At 47.0% G+C, this 20,465-nt stretch overlaps 2 protein-coding genes across 3 annotated transcripts in view; one reads left to right on the top strand and one right to left on the bottom strand.

The window, feature by feature from the left end:
• The first annotated feature begins 212 nt into the window (after window positions 1-212).
• Window positions 213-9,289, top strand: ZYX (zyxin). 2 transcript variants are annotated; one of them, XM_050906921.1, is made up of 10 exons: window positions 213-258; window positions 803-1,063; window positions 4,097-4,281; window positions 5,314-5,406; window positions 5,703-6,209; window positions 6,533-6,674; window positions 6,759-6,928; window positions 7,082-7,260; window positions 7,544-7,664; window positions 8,086-9,289. In XM_050906921.1, exons 1-10 carry the CDS (start codon window positions 243-245, stop codon window positions 8,194-8,196), a joined length of 1,785 nt encoding a protein of 594 aa, XP_050762878.1. In that variant the 5' UTR covers window positions 213-242; the 3' UTR covers window positions 8,197-9,289. The 2 variants fall into 2 exon arrangements, with proteins under 2 accessions (XP_050762878.1, XP_050762887.1); XM_050906930.1 differs by lacking the exon at window positions 5,314-5,406.
• A 3,791-nt stretch (window positions 9,290-13,080) lies between these two features.
• The window catches only part of EPHA1 (EPH receptor A1), a 37,447-nt gene continuing 30,062 nt past the window's right edge, over window positions 13,081-20,465 (bottom strand). The window contains exons 9-18 of the mRNA XM_050915598.1: window positions 19,730-19,826; window positions 18,884-18,939; window positions 18,525-18,647; window positions 18,236-18,421; window positions 17,728-17,789; window positions 17,125-17,334; window positions 16,301-16,450; window positions 15,451-15,644; window positions 14,977-15,132; window positions 13,081-14,105 (exon numbers count right to left, since the gene is read on the bottom strand). Coding sequence (XP_050771555.1) covers window positions 14,027-14,105; window positions 14,977-15,132; window positions 15,451-15,644; window positions 16,301-16,450; window positions 17,125-17,334; window positions 17,728-17,789; window positions 18,236-18,421; window positions 18,525-18,647; window positions 18,884-18,939; window positions 19,730-19,826 — 1,313 coding nt within the window. The 3' untranslated portion in view covers window positions 13,081-14,026. The remainder of the gene's footprint in view (window positions 14,106-14,976; window positions 15,133-15,450; window positions 15,645-16,300; window positions 16,451-17,124; window positions 17,335-17,727; window positions 17,790-18,235; window positions 18,422-18,524; window positions 18,648-18,883; window positions 18,940-19,729; window positions 19,827-20,465) is intronic.

Genomic DNA, 20,465 nt, shown 5'->3' with positions numbered 1-20,465 from the left:
GGGGCGCTGTGGGCGGCGGGCGCGGCGGCGGAGCGCCAGCCGGTATCCGAGGAGCGCTTCCTGGCGGGGGCGGAGCGGGCGCCGGCGCAGCCGGTGAGGGGTGGCGGGCGCTGCTGTCACCCTCGCCGGGCGCAGGAAGGAGATCCGGAGAGTAGGGGGCTTTGCCCGGGGATGTGACACCAGGGAGCTCCTCACTCGCCCTGTTGTTCTGCTCCTGCCGCGGCTGCCTGCGCTCCTCCGGCATGCAGGGGCCTGGAGGTAAAGGATCGAGGATGCAGGGGGTGTGCCAGGGTTGGGGGGGTGAAGGGGGACGTTACTGGGGCTGTCACGGGCAGAGGTCAAGAGGAACTGGCTGGCGTTATTGGGTAAGCGGGGGAGAGGAAATGCTAATTCCAGTTCTGGGAGAGCATGTATGGGGGCACCCTCCTTAGGGTGTGTGGGGCTTGGTGTGTGTGGCGGATGACACTCATTCTGGTGGCCTGCTGCTGTCCTCTCCAGCATGTGTGCACGCAGGGTTCTCATGCAGCAAAGAGCTTGATTTTTTCCGTGGCAAGAACCCGTTTGCAGTTAATGCCTGAGTTGAAATGGTGAAGCGTGCTGGCTCATGGGAGCTGTCTGCAGTTTCTGTTCCTCCTTTTTCCTGTGCTGATCCTGGAAGTGCTCTGCACTCTGCTCAGGCACCTCAGCCTCTGGCCGGACTTAAACTCCTGTATCCCTCTGTTTCATATGTTTGTCTCTATTAATTTCTACTCTGGCCCAAGGCTGACTTCATATAGGTTTCCTCCGTCTTCTCTCCTGCCAGGTGCTGAGAAGATGGCCTCCCCAGGTGCCCCAGGGACCCGCATGACATCCACAGTCAGTATCAACATTTCTACCCCTTCCTTCTACAACCCGCAGAAGAAGTTTGCACCTGTGGTTGCCCCTAAACCCAAGGTGAACCCCTTCAAGGCTGGGGGTGCGTCAGAGTCGTCGCTGCCCCTGCCTCCTGGAGCTGGCGCCCAGCGTGCTCAGATAGGGAAGGTGGGGGAGATTCCATCAGCGTCCACGTCCCTGCTGGCAGAAGGTAGGTGAGGGCTGGCGTGGCAGATGTGAATATGTGTTTCTGAATTCTCAGGGTGTGAGGTCTGTAACTGGGCTAAACGCGAGGACAGGGGCATAACTGCTGTGACAGATACTCTTGCTGTAGAGGCTGGCAGATTCCAGAATGAGATAAAACGATTGTAAAGGGATCTCAAAGTATGTAGTATCTCCATTAGGAAAGGAGGCGGGAAGGCAATCCTGCATTGCACCGATGCTGGAGGAATGCAATGGATTTTTCATAGTATTCCCTGAGTGCGTAATTGTGTAACTGCAGTCAGTTTCTAGCCAGCATGTCTGAGAGCAAATATGTTGCAGGGAAGTTGACTCTGATGGTGATGAATCATGCTATTCTCCTTCTTGTTGATACATCTCAGCTCAAGTTGGTTGTCTCTGACTGTAGAGATCCTTCTTGTGGACTCTGCAGTTGCCATCTTTGCTGCTGGAGATGGGGAAGAAGAAATAATTGCATGAAAAAATGGTGGAAGCTATCATAAACAGGAAGTGAGACTTAGAGTTTGTATGGCTTGTAGAGTTTTATACTTTTTCCTAGTGGTTTGGGTTGGGTGTGTTTTCCTGTGTAGAGTGACTTCTTGCTTTAGTGTGGTTTTCTTTTTTTCTTTTTCTTTTCTTTTTTTTTTTTAATTTCCTGTGGTGGTGGGGTGGTTTTTTGTTTCGTTTTTTGTTGGTTGGTTGGTCTTGTGTCCTCTAAGAAGCAGAAAGTTCCTGGTTGTGTGGCTCCCTAGTTAGAATTGATCAGCATGGGGCAACCGGAAATTTCCCTAGGAACCTCTTGCTAATGCTTGATGCTGCGTATTACCCCAAGACTCTATCAGGGTGCACCTCAGTTGGGACACGCGTGTTCAGGTAATGCTAACTGCTGATTTAAATTTCTTTCCTTTCACAGTCTAGCACAGACTGTACAATGCTGATGTTTTCTGGGTTAGCATGCTAAGTTAGTGGGCAGCTGATCTGATGATAGGAAGGCTGGTCCTGTGCTCAGAGGAGACAAATTATTAAGCCATTTTTTCCGTTCCTCGAGTCACAAGGGCTTCAGCATGTTGGTGCTTCTGTCTCCTAGAATTGTACCAGCTGACTCTGGTGACCTTTTTCTCATACATTGTTGGCTGGAATCTTGTGTCTGTAATCCAAGGTCCCATCTCAGGCTTTATGATTTTCTGCTATAGTTGTGTGGATTAGGGGTGCGTCTGTCGGAACGTCTCAAACTGACACAAATACATTACCTGAAGTACAAAAGTAGTTGTTAAAAGTTATTTTTCAATATACAGTGCGAGTGGAGGACTGAGTGTTGTTTGCTCCACTTCTCCCTTCCTTATAAAGCTTATTATGGAGGCACTAACTTGACAGAAAGATTAGCAAAAGAACCATTTGGCTAAGCTGCTCTGTCACCATTGGCTGAGGGCTGCCATCAAGACATCTGAAGTACAAATGAACCACCAAAACTCAGTCATGAGAGAAATGCATCTGATTTGATCCTTCTCTGATGCATCTCTTCAATCCTTCTCTCCCTTTCTTATACACTTCCCAAACAAATAGTAGCATAACATAAAGCCATAGCAATTGGTCTCTTAGCCATCCTGTCATTTAAGACAAAGTTAGTATTGCTCCAGGAATGTTATATTTAGTATTGATTCTTCTATAAATCTGGTATAGTAACTTTGTGGGGAGCTTTTTTGTTTGTATGAATAATTCATAAAACGGGCTTTTAGTGCATCTGAAACAATGTGACAGCAGATCAGGGCTTTGTGATAGTGATATGATAATTCTTTATCATTTCAATAAACCAGAAGGCAAGCGTATACAAACTTGATCCCAAACTCTAGTTTCACAGAAAAAAAAATACTGGCCTGGTATTACTTCCCCCCCACAAGCAGAATTTCTGTGGCACAAGAAGGCTTGGAAGAGGTGCTGAATACCAGTGCAGTTTATACATTCCACTGGCTAATAAAATTTCAGCTTTCATTTTCCAAAAGGGCATTATCGTCTCCCTTAGGTTACAGATGAGAAGTTCTTATAAAGTCTGTCGACAACAGCTACATATAAAGATGAGTCAATTCGATTACTGCTGTTAAAAGTTGCACATGGACTAGCAGGAGTGAAAAACGTGGTCTTTCACCCTACCGCTGGTTGGGGCTAGCTAGGAAGAGAGGTGGGTGTCCAAAAGAAGGGATGTCGAAGTTATGCCTCCTTCTGTTCAGTGTTCTTTGCTGCTTGGATGATAAGAGGACAACTTCTCCCATACATGGTGAAGGGAAGAGGATTCAAATTTGACTGTGTTGTAGTAAAAAATGTCTCGTTTTGCCCATTCCACATCTTCGGCAAATGTGAATAGGTGGAAGCAATAGGGTTTCCTTCTAGGAGATTGAGGCACTCTGGTGCTTTTCAGCCTGCTTAAAAGGGTTCTGGAAAATGTCTCATGTCCTGATCTGTATCAGATATGGGGACATTTAAGCCTCCCAAAGGAAAGCTGTTTTCATCTCCCAGAAAAATAAAGTAGTTTCAAAGATTCCTCATATGCATTTTTTCCCCCACACACGCTTGTTTCTTGTAGTGCTTACTAGCCAGCTGCGAGGTGCCAGCTTATTTTCCTGTAATAATGCAGGCTCTTCAGGGTCCTGGGTTGTCCACTGGCATTCCTTCTAATGCTGCTCTGTATTCAGCAACCTGAGCCAGTTGCTGGCAAAAGAAGCATATGCTAGGGACCAAAGAATGAGAGGAGGAGTGGGAAAGGGCATAGTAAGACATGTTTGCCAATTATACAATAACTATTCCCAGTGTCTAATTGCAGTAGGTACTGAGGAAAGTTTATGTGATGGCAAATAGCTTTGGACAAGGTGAAAGCCAGCCTGTGGAGTTCAGTTGTCCTTGATGGGTGCTGGGGTCCTCTGGGTACTGGGGAACTACTTGCTGTAATACCTTCAAGACTCCTCCTGGGGTTTGTACTGGCTAAGAGTAAGAAATGATCCAAACTTGCTTTTATTCTCATTCTTCCCCATAGAGCTACCGCTGCCACCTCCTCCCCCACCTGGAGAGGAGGCAAGTTTCTCCTCAAACTGTGCTTTTCCCCCACCCCCGCCACCCTTTGAGGAGCCTTTTCCACCAGCCCCAGAAGAAGCTTTTCCTTCTCCTCCTCCTCCGCCGATGTTTGATGAAGGGCCTGTGAGCAAAGTACCTGCCCCACAGGTGAGTGAGGTCAAGGGAAGTATAGTTTCTTGTGATGTGGGACAACTTCTCACTACTCTCTGAACTCAGCAGCAGGAAGCCCTGAGATCTGGGAAAGCAGAAAATGCTACCACCCCATGGACTGGCACAGGTTAGGGTCAATTGGCTGGGTTACAGCTCTGCAGATGAAGGACCTGGGGTTCCTTGTGGACAGTGAGTTGAATGTGAGCCAGCAATGCACTCTTGTGGCAATAAAGGCCAACCACATGCTGGGCTGCATTCATGACAGTGTAGTCAGCAGGACAAGGACAGTGATTATTCCTCTCTTCAGTGCTAGTGAGGCTGCATCTTGGAGGACTGTTTCCAGCTGGGCTCCCCAGTATAATAACCCCAGAGGAATACTGAACTAGATGCAATCCAGCGAAGGGTCATAGCGATCATTGGGGGTTTGAGCACGTGATGTGAGAGCTGAGTTTGTTCAGCCTGCAGAAGAGGAGGCCAAGGCAGGGATCTAACTGCAGTCTGCAATACCTAAAGGAGGGCTGGAGAGAAGACAGATTCTTCTTAGTGGGGCACAACAAGAGAACAAGAGACAATGGACACCAGTTGCGGCAAGGGAGATTCGTGTTGGACAGAAGAAAAACCTGTTCCCTTCCAAGGGTGGCTCAACACTGGCACACATGCCCAGAGAGGCTGGGGAATCTGCGTCCTTGGGGATGTTCAGAAGTCACCTGGACAAGGCCCTGAGCAACCTGTTCTAGCTTGGGAGTTAGCCCTGCTGTGAGCAGGATGTTGGACTAGAGACCTCCAGATGTCTTTTCCCACCTAAATCTGTGTGTGAGTTTCTTTGGGCTATGCATTTTCCCACTGTTTGTAGACCTTGGAGACTCTGCCCTGTTCGTCCTCACCAACTTGCTATCTACTCAAAGCAAGGAGCAGATCTGTACCGCAGTCCAAAGTGTCAAGATCTGCTATTGTAAGGGGATACACCCGGTTCTCTGGCTGTTCCTGTAACATGCTCTGCTCCCTCTTTCCTCATGGATGGTGGTATAGGTACGTGGCAAGATGAGCAGCATTGATCTTGAGATTGACTCACTGTCCATAATGTTGGATGACATGGAGAAGAATGACCCCTTCAGATCCCGGGTGAGCTCTCCAGAATGTCGCAGGTGGAAGGAGAGATGACTAGTTTGCTGAATGGAGGTAGTGAGAAGGGTGCTACTGAAGATTAAAATGTCTGGATAAACCATAGTGTGAAAGTGTACGTGAAGGACCAGAAAGCATAGACCTTGCAACTTGTCAGGGCTGCTAAATATGTAACAGTGTGGGAACTCTTAGCATTGTGGGTCTGGGATAGCTGATGACTTACTGCTATACACAGCATATTTTCTCTTCCATCTTGCTGATGACTGCCTGTATGTCTCTGCTGCTTCCCTTTACAGATATCTCCAGGATCCACAGCTTCTCTGGAGAAACCATCGGCCCCAAAAGCCCATGTGGAAATACCATCTGCAGCCAGAGATACTCCTCATTCCTTTCCTTCCAAGTTCACTCCGAAGTCAAGTGGAAGCTTATCTTTCAAGCCCCCTGGAGTGGATTTGACCCCCACCCCAACCCCATGGGCAGCCCCACAGCAACGCAAGGAGCCCCTAGCACCAGTCCCTCCACCCCCCTCTCTCCCTTCTGCTCAGCCTACCCCTAAATTCACCCCATCCCCTGTTGCTGGCTCTCCTAAATCTGGGTCCAAATCAGGTGCCAGTGTTCCCATGGCTCCCTCAAACTCTGCAAGATATCCCACCTCCCTTCAGACTCAGTTCACAGCTCCTTCACCTTCAGGTCCCTCCTCTCGGCCACAGCCTCCCAATTTCACCTATGTCCAGCAAAGGGAAAGACCCCAAGTGCAGGAGAAGCCACGTCCCACAGAACAACCTGCTGCTGCAAAAGACATGGTAAGGGATAGAGCCATGGGACCAGTGTCTTTGGACAGGCACAGCATCACTGGGAGTGAAGTTGGAGGATAAGGAGGGAGGGTCTGTCCCAGGCTAGGGGAAGCTGTTTCCCATCTGAAAGAGATATGTAACTAGAGACAGTGGTGGAGAGGGATAGGGCTTCATGTAAAGGTGGAAAGAAGCAAGCACAGTGGATGGCAGATTGTTCCCTAGGGAGAGACAGAGAGGAGAAGTAAAGGTGAGAGAAGTTGTTACTAGAGACAGGGTTGGAAGGAGTCTGGCTATATGTGTCCTTTGGGATTGAATGTTTCCTCTTCCTGCAGCATAGACCCACAGGCTCCAGCGCCGATCCACCTAGGGGAAATTCCTGTCTGACCATGAAGGAGGTAGAAGAGCTGGAGATGTTGACCCAGAAACTAATGAAGGATATGGAGCATCCACCCCCAGCAGAGACTGCTACTTCTGGTGAGTTCCCTCAGTGGACAGCAGTAGGACTAAGACTGTGGTGGGTTTTCATCTCTCCTAATCCCTTTCTTCTTCCATTGACAGAGCTCTGTGGCTTCTGCCGGAAGCCCCTATCACGAACCCAGCCAGCTGTGAGGGCCCTGGACTGCCTCTTCCACGTGGAATGCTTCACCTGCTTCAAATGTGAGAAGCAGCTGCAGGGGCAGCAGTTCTACAATGTGGATGAGAAGCCCTTCTGCGAGGACTGCTATGCTGTGAGTCACTGGGATGAAAGCTTCTGGAGAGAGCTGAGCTTGCTGTGGTTACTCTCTCATGCTTTCCCTTCTTCCTTCCATCTTGTCTGTCTGTGGTGTAGCCTCCCAGGGGTGGGGGATTGGATTAATGTGTCTTGTTTCCTTTGGGCTCAGGGAACCTTGGAAAAGTGCAGTGTCTGCAAACAGACCATCACAGACCGGATGCTGAAGGCCACTGGTAACTCATACCATCCCCAGTGCTTCACCTGCGTGATGTGCCATACCCCTCTTGAGGGGGCCTCTTTTATTGTGGACCAGGCCAACCAGCCTCACTGTGTGGATGACTACCATAGGTATGGAGAGAGCATATGCATGTGGTGTCTGAAAGAAGGCAGATTGCCTCACACCTGTTTTAATTTTGCTGCAATATGGAGTTGGGTTGCCCATGTGAGCTGTTAGACATGAAGTTAAAAATGAGTCGGCAATGTACCTTGTAGCAATTAAGGTCTTTTCCCACCTAAACTTCTTTGTGATCTATTATTTCTCTGCTGCTAATACTATTGTACAGCAGTGAGAAACTTGCGTTGAATGTCACCACAGTGGTCATGGTCTCCTCCATATTTTTGTGTGTTGCAGGAAGTATGCTCCACGCTGCTCAGTCTGTAGTGAGCCTATCATGCCAGAGCCTGGAAAAGATGAGACAGTGCGTGTAGTGGCATTGGAGAAAAATTTCCACATGAAATGTTACAAGTGTGAGGTAAGCCTAGTGGCCCCACTCCTCCCATCTCTCCCATGCCCGTCACCAGCAACTGGGCACCTTTGTTGTCTATTCTGACCAAATGCTAAGGTTGTTTTGAATGAATCTGAAGCATTTTTGAAGCAGCTTCAGAAAAAGATGAGACATTCACAGACCACAGGTTCATGAACAAGGACTATGCAGGGTTGTAGTCTCTAACATCCCTAATACAGCAGCTGTGTATACTGGGGGAACATGCTGGGATCACAGAAGGAGCTTGCTCTTCCCTCTAAATAGTATCTCCCATTAGCACCATCAGAGGCAGAGCAGTGCGCTGTGAGCCATTATCCTGATCAGGTGGGGCATTTCTTACATCCTTGAATGCATTTACCCTGCTGTTGGCTGTCATTGAGCTCCCTCCCTCTTTTCTTTCCCTGTTTAGGACTGTGGGAAGCCCTTGTCCATTGAAGCAGATGAGAATGGGTGCTTTCCACTGGATGGGCACGTGCTGTGTATCAAATGTCACACCGTTCGTGCAAAAACGGCACGCTGAGGAGCTCGGAGTGGGCATACCCTTGAGACCCCTGCACTCAGGCCTCTTCCCCTCCCTGCCATTGTCCTATCCCTCTGCCTGACAAGGCAGATTGCTACCAATGGAGACTATGCCAGCGCAGTTCTTTACTCATGTAGGATTCACCACTCCTAGACTTCACTCTGCACACCCACCAAGAAAGGACCTCTTCTCCTGTCGCCACTTCCTGGCCACAATGTATTCCAGGCTGGGGGCTATGATCAAGGTGAGTGCACAATCTCTGTTCCCTCAAGGCTCTGGAGGAGAAAGACCAAGCCTCTACCTCCGCCTGGTGGAAGCAGCAAGAACGACCTGGTGGCAGGTGCTGGGAAGGGCTAAGCATTCTTCTGTTCCACGGAGCCAAGAATGATGATTTGACCTTAGAAGATGGAAGCCTCCATCTCGGCACTGCTTCTGTCTTCGATTTTTTTTTTTTTTTTTTTTTTTCTTGTGCCACCTCATTATCAGGATGCCTTCCCCTGCCCTGTCCCTCACTGCTGGGTTAGAGTGTGGAGGGAGAACATATTGGGAATCTCTGTTATCGTTGCTGGAAAAAGCTAACCTACCATGGCTTTTCTGTCTCTAATGGATTTTACTGGCTAACTGTCTTGTCACTTTTTTTTTCCTTAGCCAGATTAAACTGGCAATGTTTGGAATCCTACTCTGTTCCTGAGTTTGGAAACTTTTTTTAAAAAATCTTTTTCCCTCCCCAAAATGAATTGTTTCCCAGTGTGGTTTCTGGACAGCCAGGCTGGGCACCAGAGTAGCAAAGCAGTCCAAAGAATGCATGTTTACAAATAAAGATCGTCATAAGGACGGGCAGCACGTGGTGAGGAGGTGTCTCAGTGCGTGGATGAGGATTCAGCAGACTGAGGAACGTCTCCCCATTCCAGTAGGGATTCTTTCACTGCTGTCAGTGAAAGCTGCAGTGTAATTGCAATGTACTGTCTGGCTCTAAGTGTTCCTGCACCGAGCCCCATTTCCTAGACTAGAAACTCTCAAACTGAACAAACCTTTTGAATAACTACACTGTCCAACCACTGTTTGCATTCAATAAAATGTGGGTTTTTTTCCATTAACGTGTCTGCTGTATTTGTTCAACTACCCATAAGAATTGCTGTCTTAGGCGGTAAAGAATGTATAGTTGCTATTCCACCTAGCCTCCAGAGATGAGGAGTCTGAAAATGGCCTTTCTCTCTCCACCTCTTGGTCTCCCTTTCAAACTGTTTAGTTTCCTACTTTTCTGTGCCTGAAGAGTAGCTCTCATTTAAAGCAGTGGAAGACTGCATTTCAGTACAGCAAGGTTGTAGTCTGCTTGATGTGTCACTGGGAGGTGAGTTATTACAATCCACTTGCATCAGACTGGAATAAAGTGGTCAATTTGCTTGCTTTGCCTTAACTATTGCTACTCAGAAAGTGTGCTTGATGTTTATGGTTTTAAGCATGGTACTGTCTTGGTCACTGCAGGTGAAACTCCTGTTTGTGGTAGCATCAATGCTTCTACACTTCAAAGACATGAAACCTACTCTTGTTCTCTTGCCAGTTTTGGGAAAATCTTCAATGACTCCTTGCAAATTGATCCAGTAAATGCATTGAGGTTTCCTATAAGATGAGCAAAGAATAAACAAATTGTACATTTGCTTTCTTTTTCTTATCTGAGTTTTTGCTGGTTTGTAGGCATTGTTTTGAGTGGTTGTTTCTAGATTATGAGATTAAAAGCTCATGCCCACAACCACCAGGGAGCACAGAGGAGAGAAACAATGACCGGAGAGAAGCACTCTAATGCAGCTCCTCCCAGAGCTATTGGAGGACTATAGCCCCAGTGCCTGGGTATGAAACCTGTCCATGGGACATGGAGTCAATGGGAAGGGCTCTCTGGATCACCTTGCAGATTAAGGGGAGGTTAGTCCCTCTGAGGGGCATGGAGTGCAGGGGAAGAGCATTTGGGGACTGTACAACACTTGTTATGGGATGTGTAGGGGCAGGATCAAAGGCAGGAAAAGGGAGTGATCAAGGAGAGGAAGCAGCATGGGAAAACGGGGAAAAGGGCACAGAAGGGGCTGGCTGCATGTACACAGTACACTTGTCTGGCCATGCCCTGTGTGTCATCAGCGCAGTCTGTCCCGTCTTCTTGCTAAACTCTTTCTTTTTTTTTTTTTTTTTTTTTTTTTTTTTTTAATTTTCCTGTGTGAAGGGACTCCATTCTGTGCATATGGAGATCTAAGGGCCAGCAACTGGAAATACCTGAGTGTATGCATATTGTGTTGGGTGTGTATGTCCACGCATAATCACTAGCAAAAATCAAGTCAGAGTAGCTGGTGAGTGAGTAGGGTAAGAGACTTGAGAGCCATGAGTTGGCATAGCTGTGAGCCTGGCCAGATGCTGGAAAGAGCAGTCTGAGAGCCAGCTGCTAGGGCTCCCAGGAGGTCCAAGCCAGCTACTCTCGGGTCTGGAAGTCAGCTACTGGTAAGCCTATACCAGCTACCAGAGAACAGTTTGCATCTGTGTGTGAGGTGACTGGGAGACCAGGGAATCCTGGGGCCAGCTGCTGGGTAGAGCCAATGTCTAAGGCTAATTACTGCAGGGCGTGTGTGTGTGCACGCGCGCACGTGAGGGGTCCGAGTGCCCACCACTGGAGTGGGGCTGCAGGCCTTGAGGACTCGTATGTCCTGGTGCCAGCAAGTGAGGAGACCAGCTCAGGCTCCAGATCGTGGAGCCAGCTAGTGGATAGCTGGTCTTAGACACTAGAGGGATCCATAGTATATATGCATATATTTCCCGCTAACAGGTTCATCCTGATCAGCCAGAGAAGGGAATAGGATCAGGCTGTTTGTGCTGTGCTTGCATGACTGCTGTGTCTTCTGCCTCAGGCCAGTCATGTACAGTATGTGTGCATATATATACATGCACATATTATATACATGTATATTTTGTGTGCATGAGTGCCTATTGGGAATGCATGCTCAGGCTTGCTACTGGCTGTACCTGAGGACATGGAACTGAGCAGCCTCTTCTCTATCAGGCCAGCTGATTCAGCAGCTCCTAACAGTTGAAGTTGGAAAGGACCTCCCTGCTCAGAGCAGGGTCAACCACAGCAGGTTGCTCAGGAATGTACCCCGTCAGTTTTTTAATACCTCCAAGGATGAGACCTCCACAACCTCCCTGGCTAACCTGTTCCAGTGTTTAACAACTCTCACAGTTTTTTCTTACCTTCAGATGGAATTTACTGTATTTTGATGTGTTCCCACTGCTTCTCCTTTCACTGGATACCACTGAGGAGAGTCTGGCTCCCTCTTCTTCACTCCCTCCCATCAGGTATTTATACACAATGGTAAGAGCCACCCAAACCTTCTCATCTTGAGGCTGAACAGTCCCAGCTCTCTCAGCCTCTCCTCATATGTCAGATGCTCTAATCCCTTCAAAATCATAGTGGCCTTTCACTGGACTTGCTGCAGTAAGTTCATGTCCTTCTTTGTACTGGGGAGCCCAAAATTGGACACAATGCTCTGGATGCCTGACCAATGCTGAACAGAGAGGAAGAATTGCCTCCCTCCAGCTACTGGTGATGCAGTTGCTAACGCAGCCCAGATACTGTTGGCCTCCTTTGCTACACGGGCACGTTACTGGCTCAAGTGCAACTTGCTGTTCACTACGACGTGCAAGTCCTTTCCCGCAAAGCTGCATTCCAGTCAGTCACCAGCATGTACTGGTCATGGGGCTATTCCTCCTCAGTTGCAGGGCTCTGCATTTCCCTTTGTTCAACTTCATGAGTCTCCTCTCCTCCCATTTCTCCCATCTATTACGGTCCCTCTGAATGGCAGCACAACCATCTGATGTATCAACCACTCCCAATTTTCTATCATCTGCAAGGATAGGCTAAAGTTTACATATGCATGACACAAGCTCATAATCTTGTGTCAGCCTCATCAGGGCTTATCTTCTAGCCTGGATATCTGCCATGTAGCAACTTTATTTATCTTCTATACTTCACGTTAAAGACACCTATTACTAAGACCGAACTTACTGATACACCAACAAGACTCACAGTAAGAGCTTATCTTGTCAGCTGTATCTCTCACTACAGTTGCAGTGACTTGAGTAGCTGAGGTACATGTATACTATGGTTCCTTGTGTATACTCTGCTGCTTCTCATGTTGACTAGAAACCAGCCTTCTTGCTTTAAGTTGCAGTTCTTTAGATCTCTGCTTCTTAACCCTTCTGTCATTTATGGTTAAGCAAGACCTTCCCAGGAGCACGAATGTTAATTTATAGCCTTAAGAATTTGGAGCATTATACAATTATGGAAACACTGATAGCTATCTACAGCAAATAACTGATTGCTGAATAGCTAGCACTTACCTTCTTCACCAACCTAGACTTAGCTCAAGCACTGAAAAATAAATCTTGAGGTGACTACTCTTCCCAGGTAGGAGAAAGTCTTAGGAACATCAGTGTGAGATGATTCTTTTTTTTTTCCCCCCTGGACAGGCCTTCCTTCTCCTGCAGAATAGCAGGAGAAGGAAGTACTACTCACATGTATTTCATCAAACTACAGCAGTAGCTTCTAATACTTCTCGTGGTTTAGGAATAAACTCAGGAACTGTAAAAAGACGGACTTGGCTAATGGATGGATACAGCTGTAAGTGGGTTTACAGGAAAAAAGTCTGAAGCTGCGTATCCTTTAATCCTAACGCAACTGCATTTCCACATTAAATCTGCAGTTAGATGGACAAAGACCATTGGCTGAAACAACTAAACATGCATGTAAGGACCCTGCTGGAACTTATAATATATATGCTAAAGTAAAGGTCCCAATCATACTTGAAATAAGCCAAAGAACTCCAACACAGCCTGCTCTGCCACAGGTTTATTTACAAAATATTATTTACAGTCTACAACTGTCTTGAGCTCTGATAAATAATATTTCCTCCACAGAGAAGGAATAAGACAGACCACCTACACATTTTTGTTACAAATACCCTATCCAGCCAAACAAGACTACTCTCCCTTTTAAAAAGGGGCAGAGAAAAATGAGTACCTAAAGGGTTTTCTGTCCATGGCACAAGTAAAGGTATTAAGCAGGTTGGAGAGATGTACATCTCCCCACTGAAGTGTGCATGTCCAAAACAGCAACATGCTGAGGTTAGGTGATCACACAAGTTACAGCAGGGTGTGCTGCTACTCCCAACTTCTCCAAAGAACAAAGTACACCATGAGTTGGTGTTTAAGGCTAGAATAGCTGAATTAAAAAATATATCCCTTACCAGCAGCCTTGTGAAAGACTGAATAGTTTGTTCCTGTTGTAAAATAAGGAAGACAGAAGGCTGCTGAAGTAAGAAGGGATGTATGCCAGGGAGTGAATGGGCCCAATCTCTACATGTCTGTGTCCTTGTGCATGTTCCCTGAGTGTCCCAGTCTATCTGAACCCTCATCTCCAATCTTAAAACATTATCCACCACCCCCAACCTGCTTTGTATGTATCCTTATGTTTCCATGTGATATACTGAGGGTCTGAAACTCCAGTATGTGGACTACAGGGATTACTTAGTGCTGCACAGAACAGACTACAGAAGACAGCGTTGAGAACAGTTTCTAAGACCAGTGCTCTGAAACGTACTGATGGCTGCTGTAGAGCTAAAGCAAGGGGGAACAGAAATGACAGCAGGTGGTGCTGCCTCATGAGCCTTTTCAGTTCTGGTTGTTTTGCTTTGCTTGTCCCAGTCACTCATTTGGAAGCAATTGCCATAGGAATGATTCCAAGTGATATCTGGTAAGAATGGGCATTTAGCAAGCTTAAGAGAGCAACAACTGATCACTCCTTAAAGCCTTGGATGCTACACAAGATCCTCTTCTGGTGGCCTGGAAGTGACACTCCCATCTGTTTCAAGTCCCTGAAAGAAATGGGAAAAGAAAGGAAAAAATGAATTGCTGTTCCTTGGGGACTGGGATGTGGGTAAGGGCAGAAACAGTTACCAAGCATTAGTTCAGAAAGCTTCCTTTCCCTCAGTGCCTCCTACTACGCCTACTTTTTCTCTAGAGGGAAGAAACTTCTAGGTGTTCCTGCCCTTCCCTGGCTACCTCTGCCCACCCAGTCAACTGGTTTCTCCCACCTCGTGACTAGGCCTGTGCTCCCATTAAATCAGGACTGTGTCCATGTCAGCTTGTGATATGGGCCATGTCTCAACCCTTTAGCAGGTGTGTCCCTGCACTGTGCCTGCTCATTTATGTAACTGTCCTGGTTGGAGCTGGCTATACATCGCCGACCCTACAACGGAACATGGCTATATTGGTAAAGCATCTGACCTGAGTCCTTCTAAGGAGCCCAGAAGGACTTTGCTCTATGATAGAACAGCGCCTGGCTGATGTGGGGGGGAATATCACTAGCCCGTGTGGAGTTTAAGGCCAGAAAATCATCTTACAAAGTCCTACAAGGGTGGGGAGATGGTCAGGTTAGAGAACTGTCTGCCATCTATTGTTTCCCCTTGCTGTTTGTGTCTGATGCGAGTTCAGAGCAGCTCAGGCCCCTGAAAAGCCTCAAGCATGGACAGGGAATTAGTCTCATAGTTGGGCTGATCCCAATTCTTCTGGGCTAATTCTTCCCTTTTAGGGCAAGAAGCCAGTCCGCTTCCATTTAACTATATAGAGAAGGATGGAGAGAAGCCTTCCAAGTAAATATGAGTGCCTGTTCAGATAGCACAGGGACAGACACAGCTATTTGTAGCATAGCCTGGGGTGCCTTGTGGGAGCTTAGTCTGTCCTTACTCAGCAGTGAGCTCCAGAATGGACTCCATGGTGTCCAGGCCAGCAGTCCGAAAGTTGGAGATGTAGCGCTTCATGCGAATGGATTCCAGCCACTCAGGGATGGATCGATAGGGGATCCCATCAGATCCACTGCAGCTGGGGAGCCGGAGTGTTACCCTAAAGACAGATAAAACCCTCATTAGTCAGGCAACTACCTTAAATGGCCAGTACTATGAGATAGTAGCTAAAGGGCAAGCACCCTCTGCCAGGGCTAGGCCAACTTATCTGCTCTCTGCACAGTGAGGTCAGATTGCCCAGGCCAATGGCTATGCCCTCTGTCACCATGAGAGAGAGATGACTACTGTCTTCTGCACACAGAGCATTCAAGGTGCCTCTTGCCAGCCTGCATTGCTAGCACTACCTCTCCTCCTGCTGGAGACAGGGAGGTGCAAATCTCGCAGTTAACCTCTCCTCCTCCAGTGATAGCCTGCTTACCTGGGATCAAAGTCTGCAACAGGCCGGAGGAGCTGGGGACTTGAGATGAAATGTTGCAGCTGTGCCCGGATTTCCTGAAAATGAGGCCTCCTTATCCGATCGTGTGACCAACAGCTCTTCATGAGCTCGTAAAGGATAGATGGGCAGTCCACAGGTGGGGGGAGCCGGTACCCATCCTCTAGGCTTTTCATCACCTGCACAGAGGACAGAGAGAAATCTGGCCAAGAGCAGAGAGTGTGAAAAAGGAGCCAGAGACCTCTGTGGGGCTGGGAGCAGGCAGTTCACCATTTTGCACAGTGTGCAGTCGGGGAGGGGTTGAAGCAGTTTACACGTGTATGAAGTAGGGTTTGGGCAGCACAGCAAAGGATCAGGACACCTAAGGGATATCAAAAAGTGAAGTGGCATATGCATGTACTTTGAATCCTTTACTAGCTTAGCTCCCATTTGCCATTCAGGGCATGTGTTCATGAGAAGTGAGGACCAAATGATCCTGGCACAGGCCCGGTGAGAAAAGGGGAACCAGACTCTGGGGAATAATTTCAACAGCATGTGCTAACCTCACAGATGTGGTGAACCTAGAATGAGACCAGACATAATACTCCAGAGCCAGAGGAAGGAGAGAAAGAAACCAACAGAGAGCATCTCCAGACCCAAAGGCCATGGCTGATTTAACCAGTCTTTAATTTGGCTCATTGCTGTTGACACCTGAACATTTTTAGCAGGGAGGGAGACATAGTAGTTATGTGTTCAAAAGAATGTCAAGACTGCATGCTGAGGGAGATCTACAAAAGTTGGGCCTCCATGCCTTGTTTATTTTTTTAAATCAGCACTTGAGCTCAGCATCTGTTACCTCTTGATTGGTCATGTTCCCATATGGCTTGTCACCAAATGACAGCACCTCCCACATGACAATTCCAAAGCTCCAGACATCACTGGCTGATGTGAAAATCCGATGAGCAATGGCCTCTGGGGCTGTCCATCGGATGGGAATCTTACCACCCTGTGAAAGAGCAGAGACATAGTGTATCCAGCATGTATCACTGAGTTGTATTTCTCCAGTGCTTTCATGCAAGGAGCTTACAAAGTGGTTCAAGGACTGGGCCTACTTCACTTGAAGTGACATGTAACCACCCCTGGGGAAATTTCTCAAAAGGACAGAAACATTCTCGGAAAGTGAATGAGTTTAAGCCATCTGTTCAGCTGAATGCTACACAAAACCACTGCTGTGGGAGTAAAAGCCTGACACCAATCACAGCCCTATTTTGAATGACACCAGACATTAGAATCACTGGAACTTTCATTGAAAGGCACCTGTAGATGTCTCTAGTCCAAAACCCTCATCACAGCAGGGCTATCTTCAAAGCTAGATTTAGTTAATTGAGTCCAAAAGATCAGACCTCTTATTTTGCTTCTTATTTCAAAACGACAATCCCTCTGAATCTCTTAGCAAACAAAATCAACATGGACTCCAGACAGAAAAGTACCACCTTCTGAATCATCCACACTGCGACTTGCAGTTTTACTATGGATTTTCCTCAGAGATTTACCATCCAAATCTTCCCCCGGCCTGGTGTTTCCTATTGTGAAGAAATTCTGCCATTCTTATCTGGCAGAATCCCAATCCCCCTGAGACTACAGTTCATTTACAAGACTGAGAGATTGTTTTTGCATTACCTTGGTTTCATAGGTTCCCTCTGCATCATTCTCCAATATTCGGGAGAGACCAAAGTCAGACACCTTGCATTGAAGACTGCGTGTTACCAGGATGTTGCGAGCGGCCAGATCCCGGTGCACATAGTTGTGTTCTGAAAGGTAGGTCATGCCAGAGGCTATTCCCTGCAGCATGCTCACAAGCTGCACAGGGCTAAATTTTTCCTCATTCTCCTGCATGGAAGAAGAAGTGAGAGAAGAGGTTAAGTGACATCAGTCTGCTTGGTTTCTAGTTACTGGCCTTATCAACTTGCAAAAGTGGGCATTGGTGAACAAGCAAAAAGGCAATGCTGCAGCCCAAAGGACCCAACACGTTCTCACTAAGGGACTGGTGGTGGTCTCCAAGAGTCATCACTAGGCACCTGCACTCCAACTACCAAAGACAGCACTCTGGACACTGGGCAAACTGGATGGCATCAAGCTTCAACTGCTGAGACTGGAAATGTTAGTGACCAGAAAGTAAATGGATGTCTGGATCTTATTTCTAGTCTTCTTTTTGGGTCCTAAATCCAGGTCAAGTGCAAGTTCCAGCAGTACACAAGCCTATTACAGATTGGAGTCTCTCACCCGGAGGAAGGTATCCAGCGCTCCATTCTCCATATACTCAGTGATGATCATCATTGGCCTCCCTTGAGGAAGACAAGAAGTTGTCAGGCTTTTTGCAATTCTCCGACTCTTTGCCTTTCAATGCTCTCCACATTGCCCCAACACAGAGAACCATATCCAACCCCAGCCAACATCCCCACTCCACTGGCACAGCTGGCTGACCCTTCTCCTTAGACCTCCCCCAATGATTTTGTATTCCTCCTTGTGTCGCACATATAACCTTACAGTATCCCTTACACTACCCCAACTTCTCATTCACTCACCAACCCAAGAAGACCTCTCCTAACACTGTCTCATGACTGTTGGAAATCCATACCTCTCCTTCCTTCCTCATTCTCTGCCATAGGCTAACGTGACAATGCCTGTCTTCTCCCAGCACAGCCTCTCTGACAGCATCCTCTCTAAGAAAGGCTCGAGAAATGTGCCAGTTTCTGCTGTCATTCCAGGACTCTCTCCCACACACTCTTACTTTTGGTGACAACTCCTTCCAGGCGCACAATGTTTGGGTGATTAAATTGCCCCATAATTGTTGCCTCACGCAGAAAATTCCACCACTGTGAGTCTGAATATGTCGACTTCAGGGTCTTGATGGCAACCACGATACGTTCTTTCCCTGGGAGCCGCAGAGACCCACGATAGACCTCCCCAAACTCCCCTGAGGACAACCAGAGGCAAAAGGTCACAGATGAACTCAGGAACAGGCAGCAAAATAACAGTGTGGGAGAATTGAAAGATGGAGAGAGCAACAAGTAACTCACCCTCTCCAATCACATTCTCCATAGTGACACAAGAGACGTCCAGTTCCTTAGTGAATTCCAGTACCCCTCTGCTGGGGTCATCATATGGTTGTAGGTCTACATAGGGCTTCAACCAGACCTTCTCTATGGTAAAGGGAAACAAAAGAGCAAATTAACCTGTCAACTCTTTGGACATGGGATTCTGACAATGGCAGTAAACAAATCTACCAAACATACATTGAAGCCTAGAGCTGTTATGGGAAGAGGCAAATTACATCACAAAATCCATGCCACTGTCTGGTTTGAAACTACTGTTTCTTTTCATTCCTTCCAACCCATTCCAGGCTTCTCCCTGGTTCTACTACCCCTTTGAAGCTCACCTCGGTCAAAGCCTGAAGTATTGTAATCTGGCCGTGCTTGTCTCCGACGAGCCTGCCTGGAACATAAGAAGCAGTCATGAAAATAAAGTGGTCAGCAGATAGCAAAGAGAAAAGCAAGACTTCCAGGGTGTCTGCCCTAGTTGGTCAGGGACAGAGTTCAGGGTAGCGCAGAGCAAAGTGGAACCAGACACTTCACCTACTTGGTAGAGTACACCTAGCAAGAAAACGTGATGCTTCGTTTACATTTAGAAATGGAGTTTTGTTTCCATGCAAGTCGTTTTGTTCATCCTTCTGCTTGCTGAATTACAGATTAATTTCTATTTATTTTATGTTTTCTGTACACTTCCAGTACAATACCTGATCTTCTTAAAACCAAACAATAGCAGCCTTCTAGACATTTAGAAAGGAAGTAGAATTTTGTATCTGGGTAGAGGACCACTAAAGTAATGGTATATGGAAAATGGTTTGAAATGACTGGATACATGTATTGCCCACTTAATTGATCAGCAGCTATAGAAATGATTGTACTATAACAGTATTTTTATTCATCTGTCATGATAACAGTATGAGAGTGCTGGATTGTAACAAAATTGAGAAATCAACACATTTTCCTCTGTCCTCAGCAGCAAGCATTGTCTTACAGACATATCAATCCCTCTAATCCTGCTAATCAAAAGACTCTCTCCATCTTGCCGCAGCACACTGGTCTTACTCTTTCTTCTCTAACTAACCTCTACTTATCCAATATCCTGTGAGAAATCAGGGCCTCCCTCCCTTTCTCAAGCTCCCATAGCTCAGCTATTCCTACATCTATACCTTTTTCAATACCAAAAACCCAACACTTACTTTCGCCGAAAGATTAGAAGTCCCAGAAGCAGCCCAAAAAATAGTAGAACTCCGAAGATAATAGAGACTATAACTCCACCAGACAGAGCTCCCGTGTCTGTAGGAACAAAGAGAAAGGCCATATCATTTAAAAGACCAAGAACTATTTGTCTGGAATGCAGCAACCAGCTTCTACCAGCCAATGGTATTAGGTAAGCTACGGCCATTTGTCTTCCAGGCAGCAGAGCCACCAGATTTGAGTGCTATCGTACTGTTATTTATGTGCATGGAGCAACTTCTGGTGGGTATCTGGTTGACTCTTATCTACAGTCTTGGTCTTCTAGTTGAGTAATTTATCCCTATGCCTGATTTCCCACATAAATTCCATGACACTTTCAAAAACGAAGAACAGCTGTTCCTTCCCTCCCACTCCTCTCCAACTCCTCTTTCAGATCAGACCCTTCTTCCTGCTCAGTAGCTGATTTAGACTATGGCACAGCAAAGACATGATTTTCCCCAGCAGTCTAACTTGACTCTCTTCTTGTTTACAAAATTAATTTCCCCCTCCCCTTCCATCAATATCTGGGGTTGGTCCTTTGCCTAATTACCTTGACAGAAGCCACTGTCTGCTTAGGACTTTTGAAACAAGCAAATACTGACTTATGAACTTGCAGTCTAACATCATATTCCTGCTTTCTCAAAACTAAGCATCAGGTGGTTTCATTTTGTGATTGGATAGCATTCAGATAGTGTTCAC

Source organism: Gymnogyps californianus, chromosome 1 (assembly GCF_018139145.2).
Source record: "Gymnogyps californianus isolate 813 chromosome 1, ASM1813914v2, whole genome shotgun sequence".
Taxonomy (NCBI): Eukaryota; Metazoa; Chordata; class Aves; order Accipitriformes; family Cathartidae; genus Gymnogyps; species Gymnogyps californianus.
The sequence above is the reverse complement of the archived record's forward strand: the minus strand, read 5'-3'. Positions and strand labels throughout refer to the sequence as shown.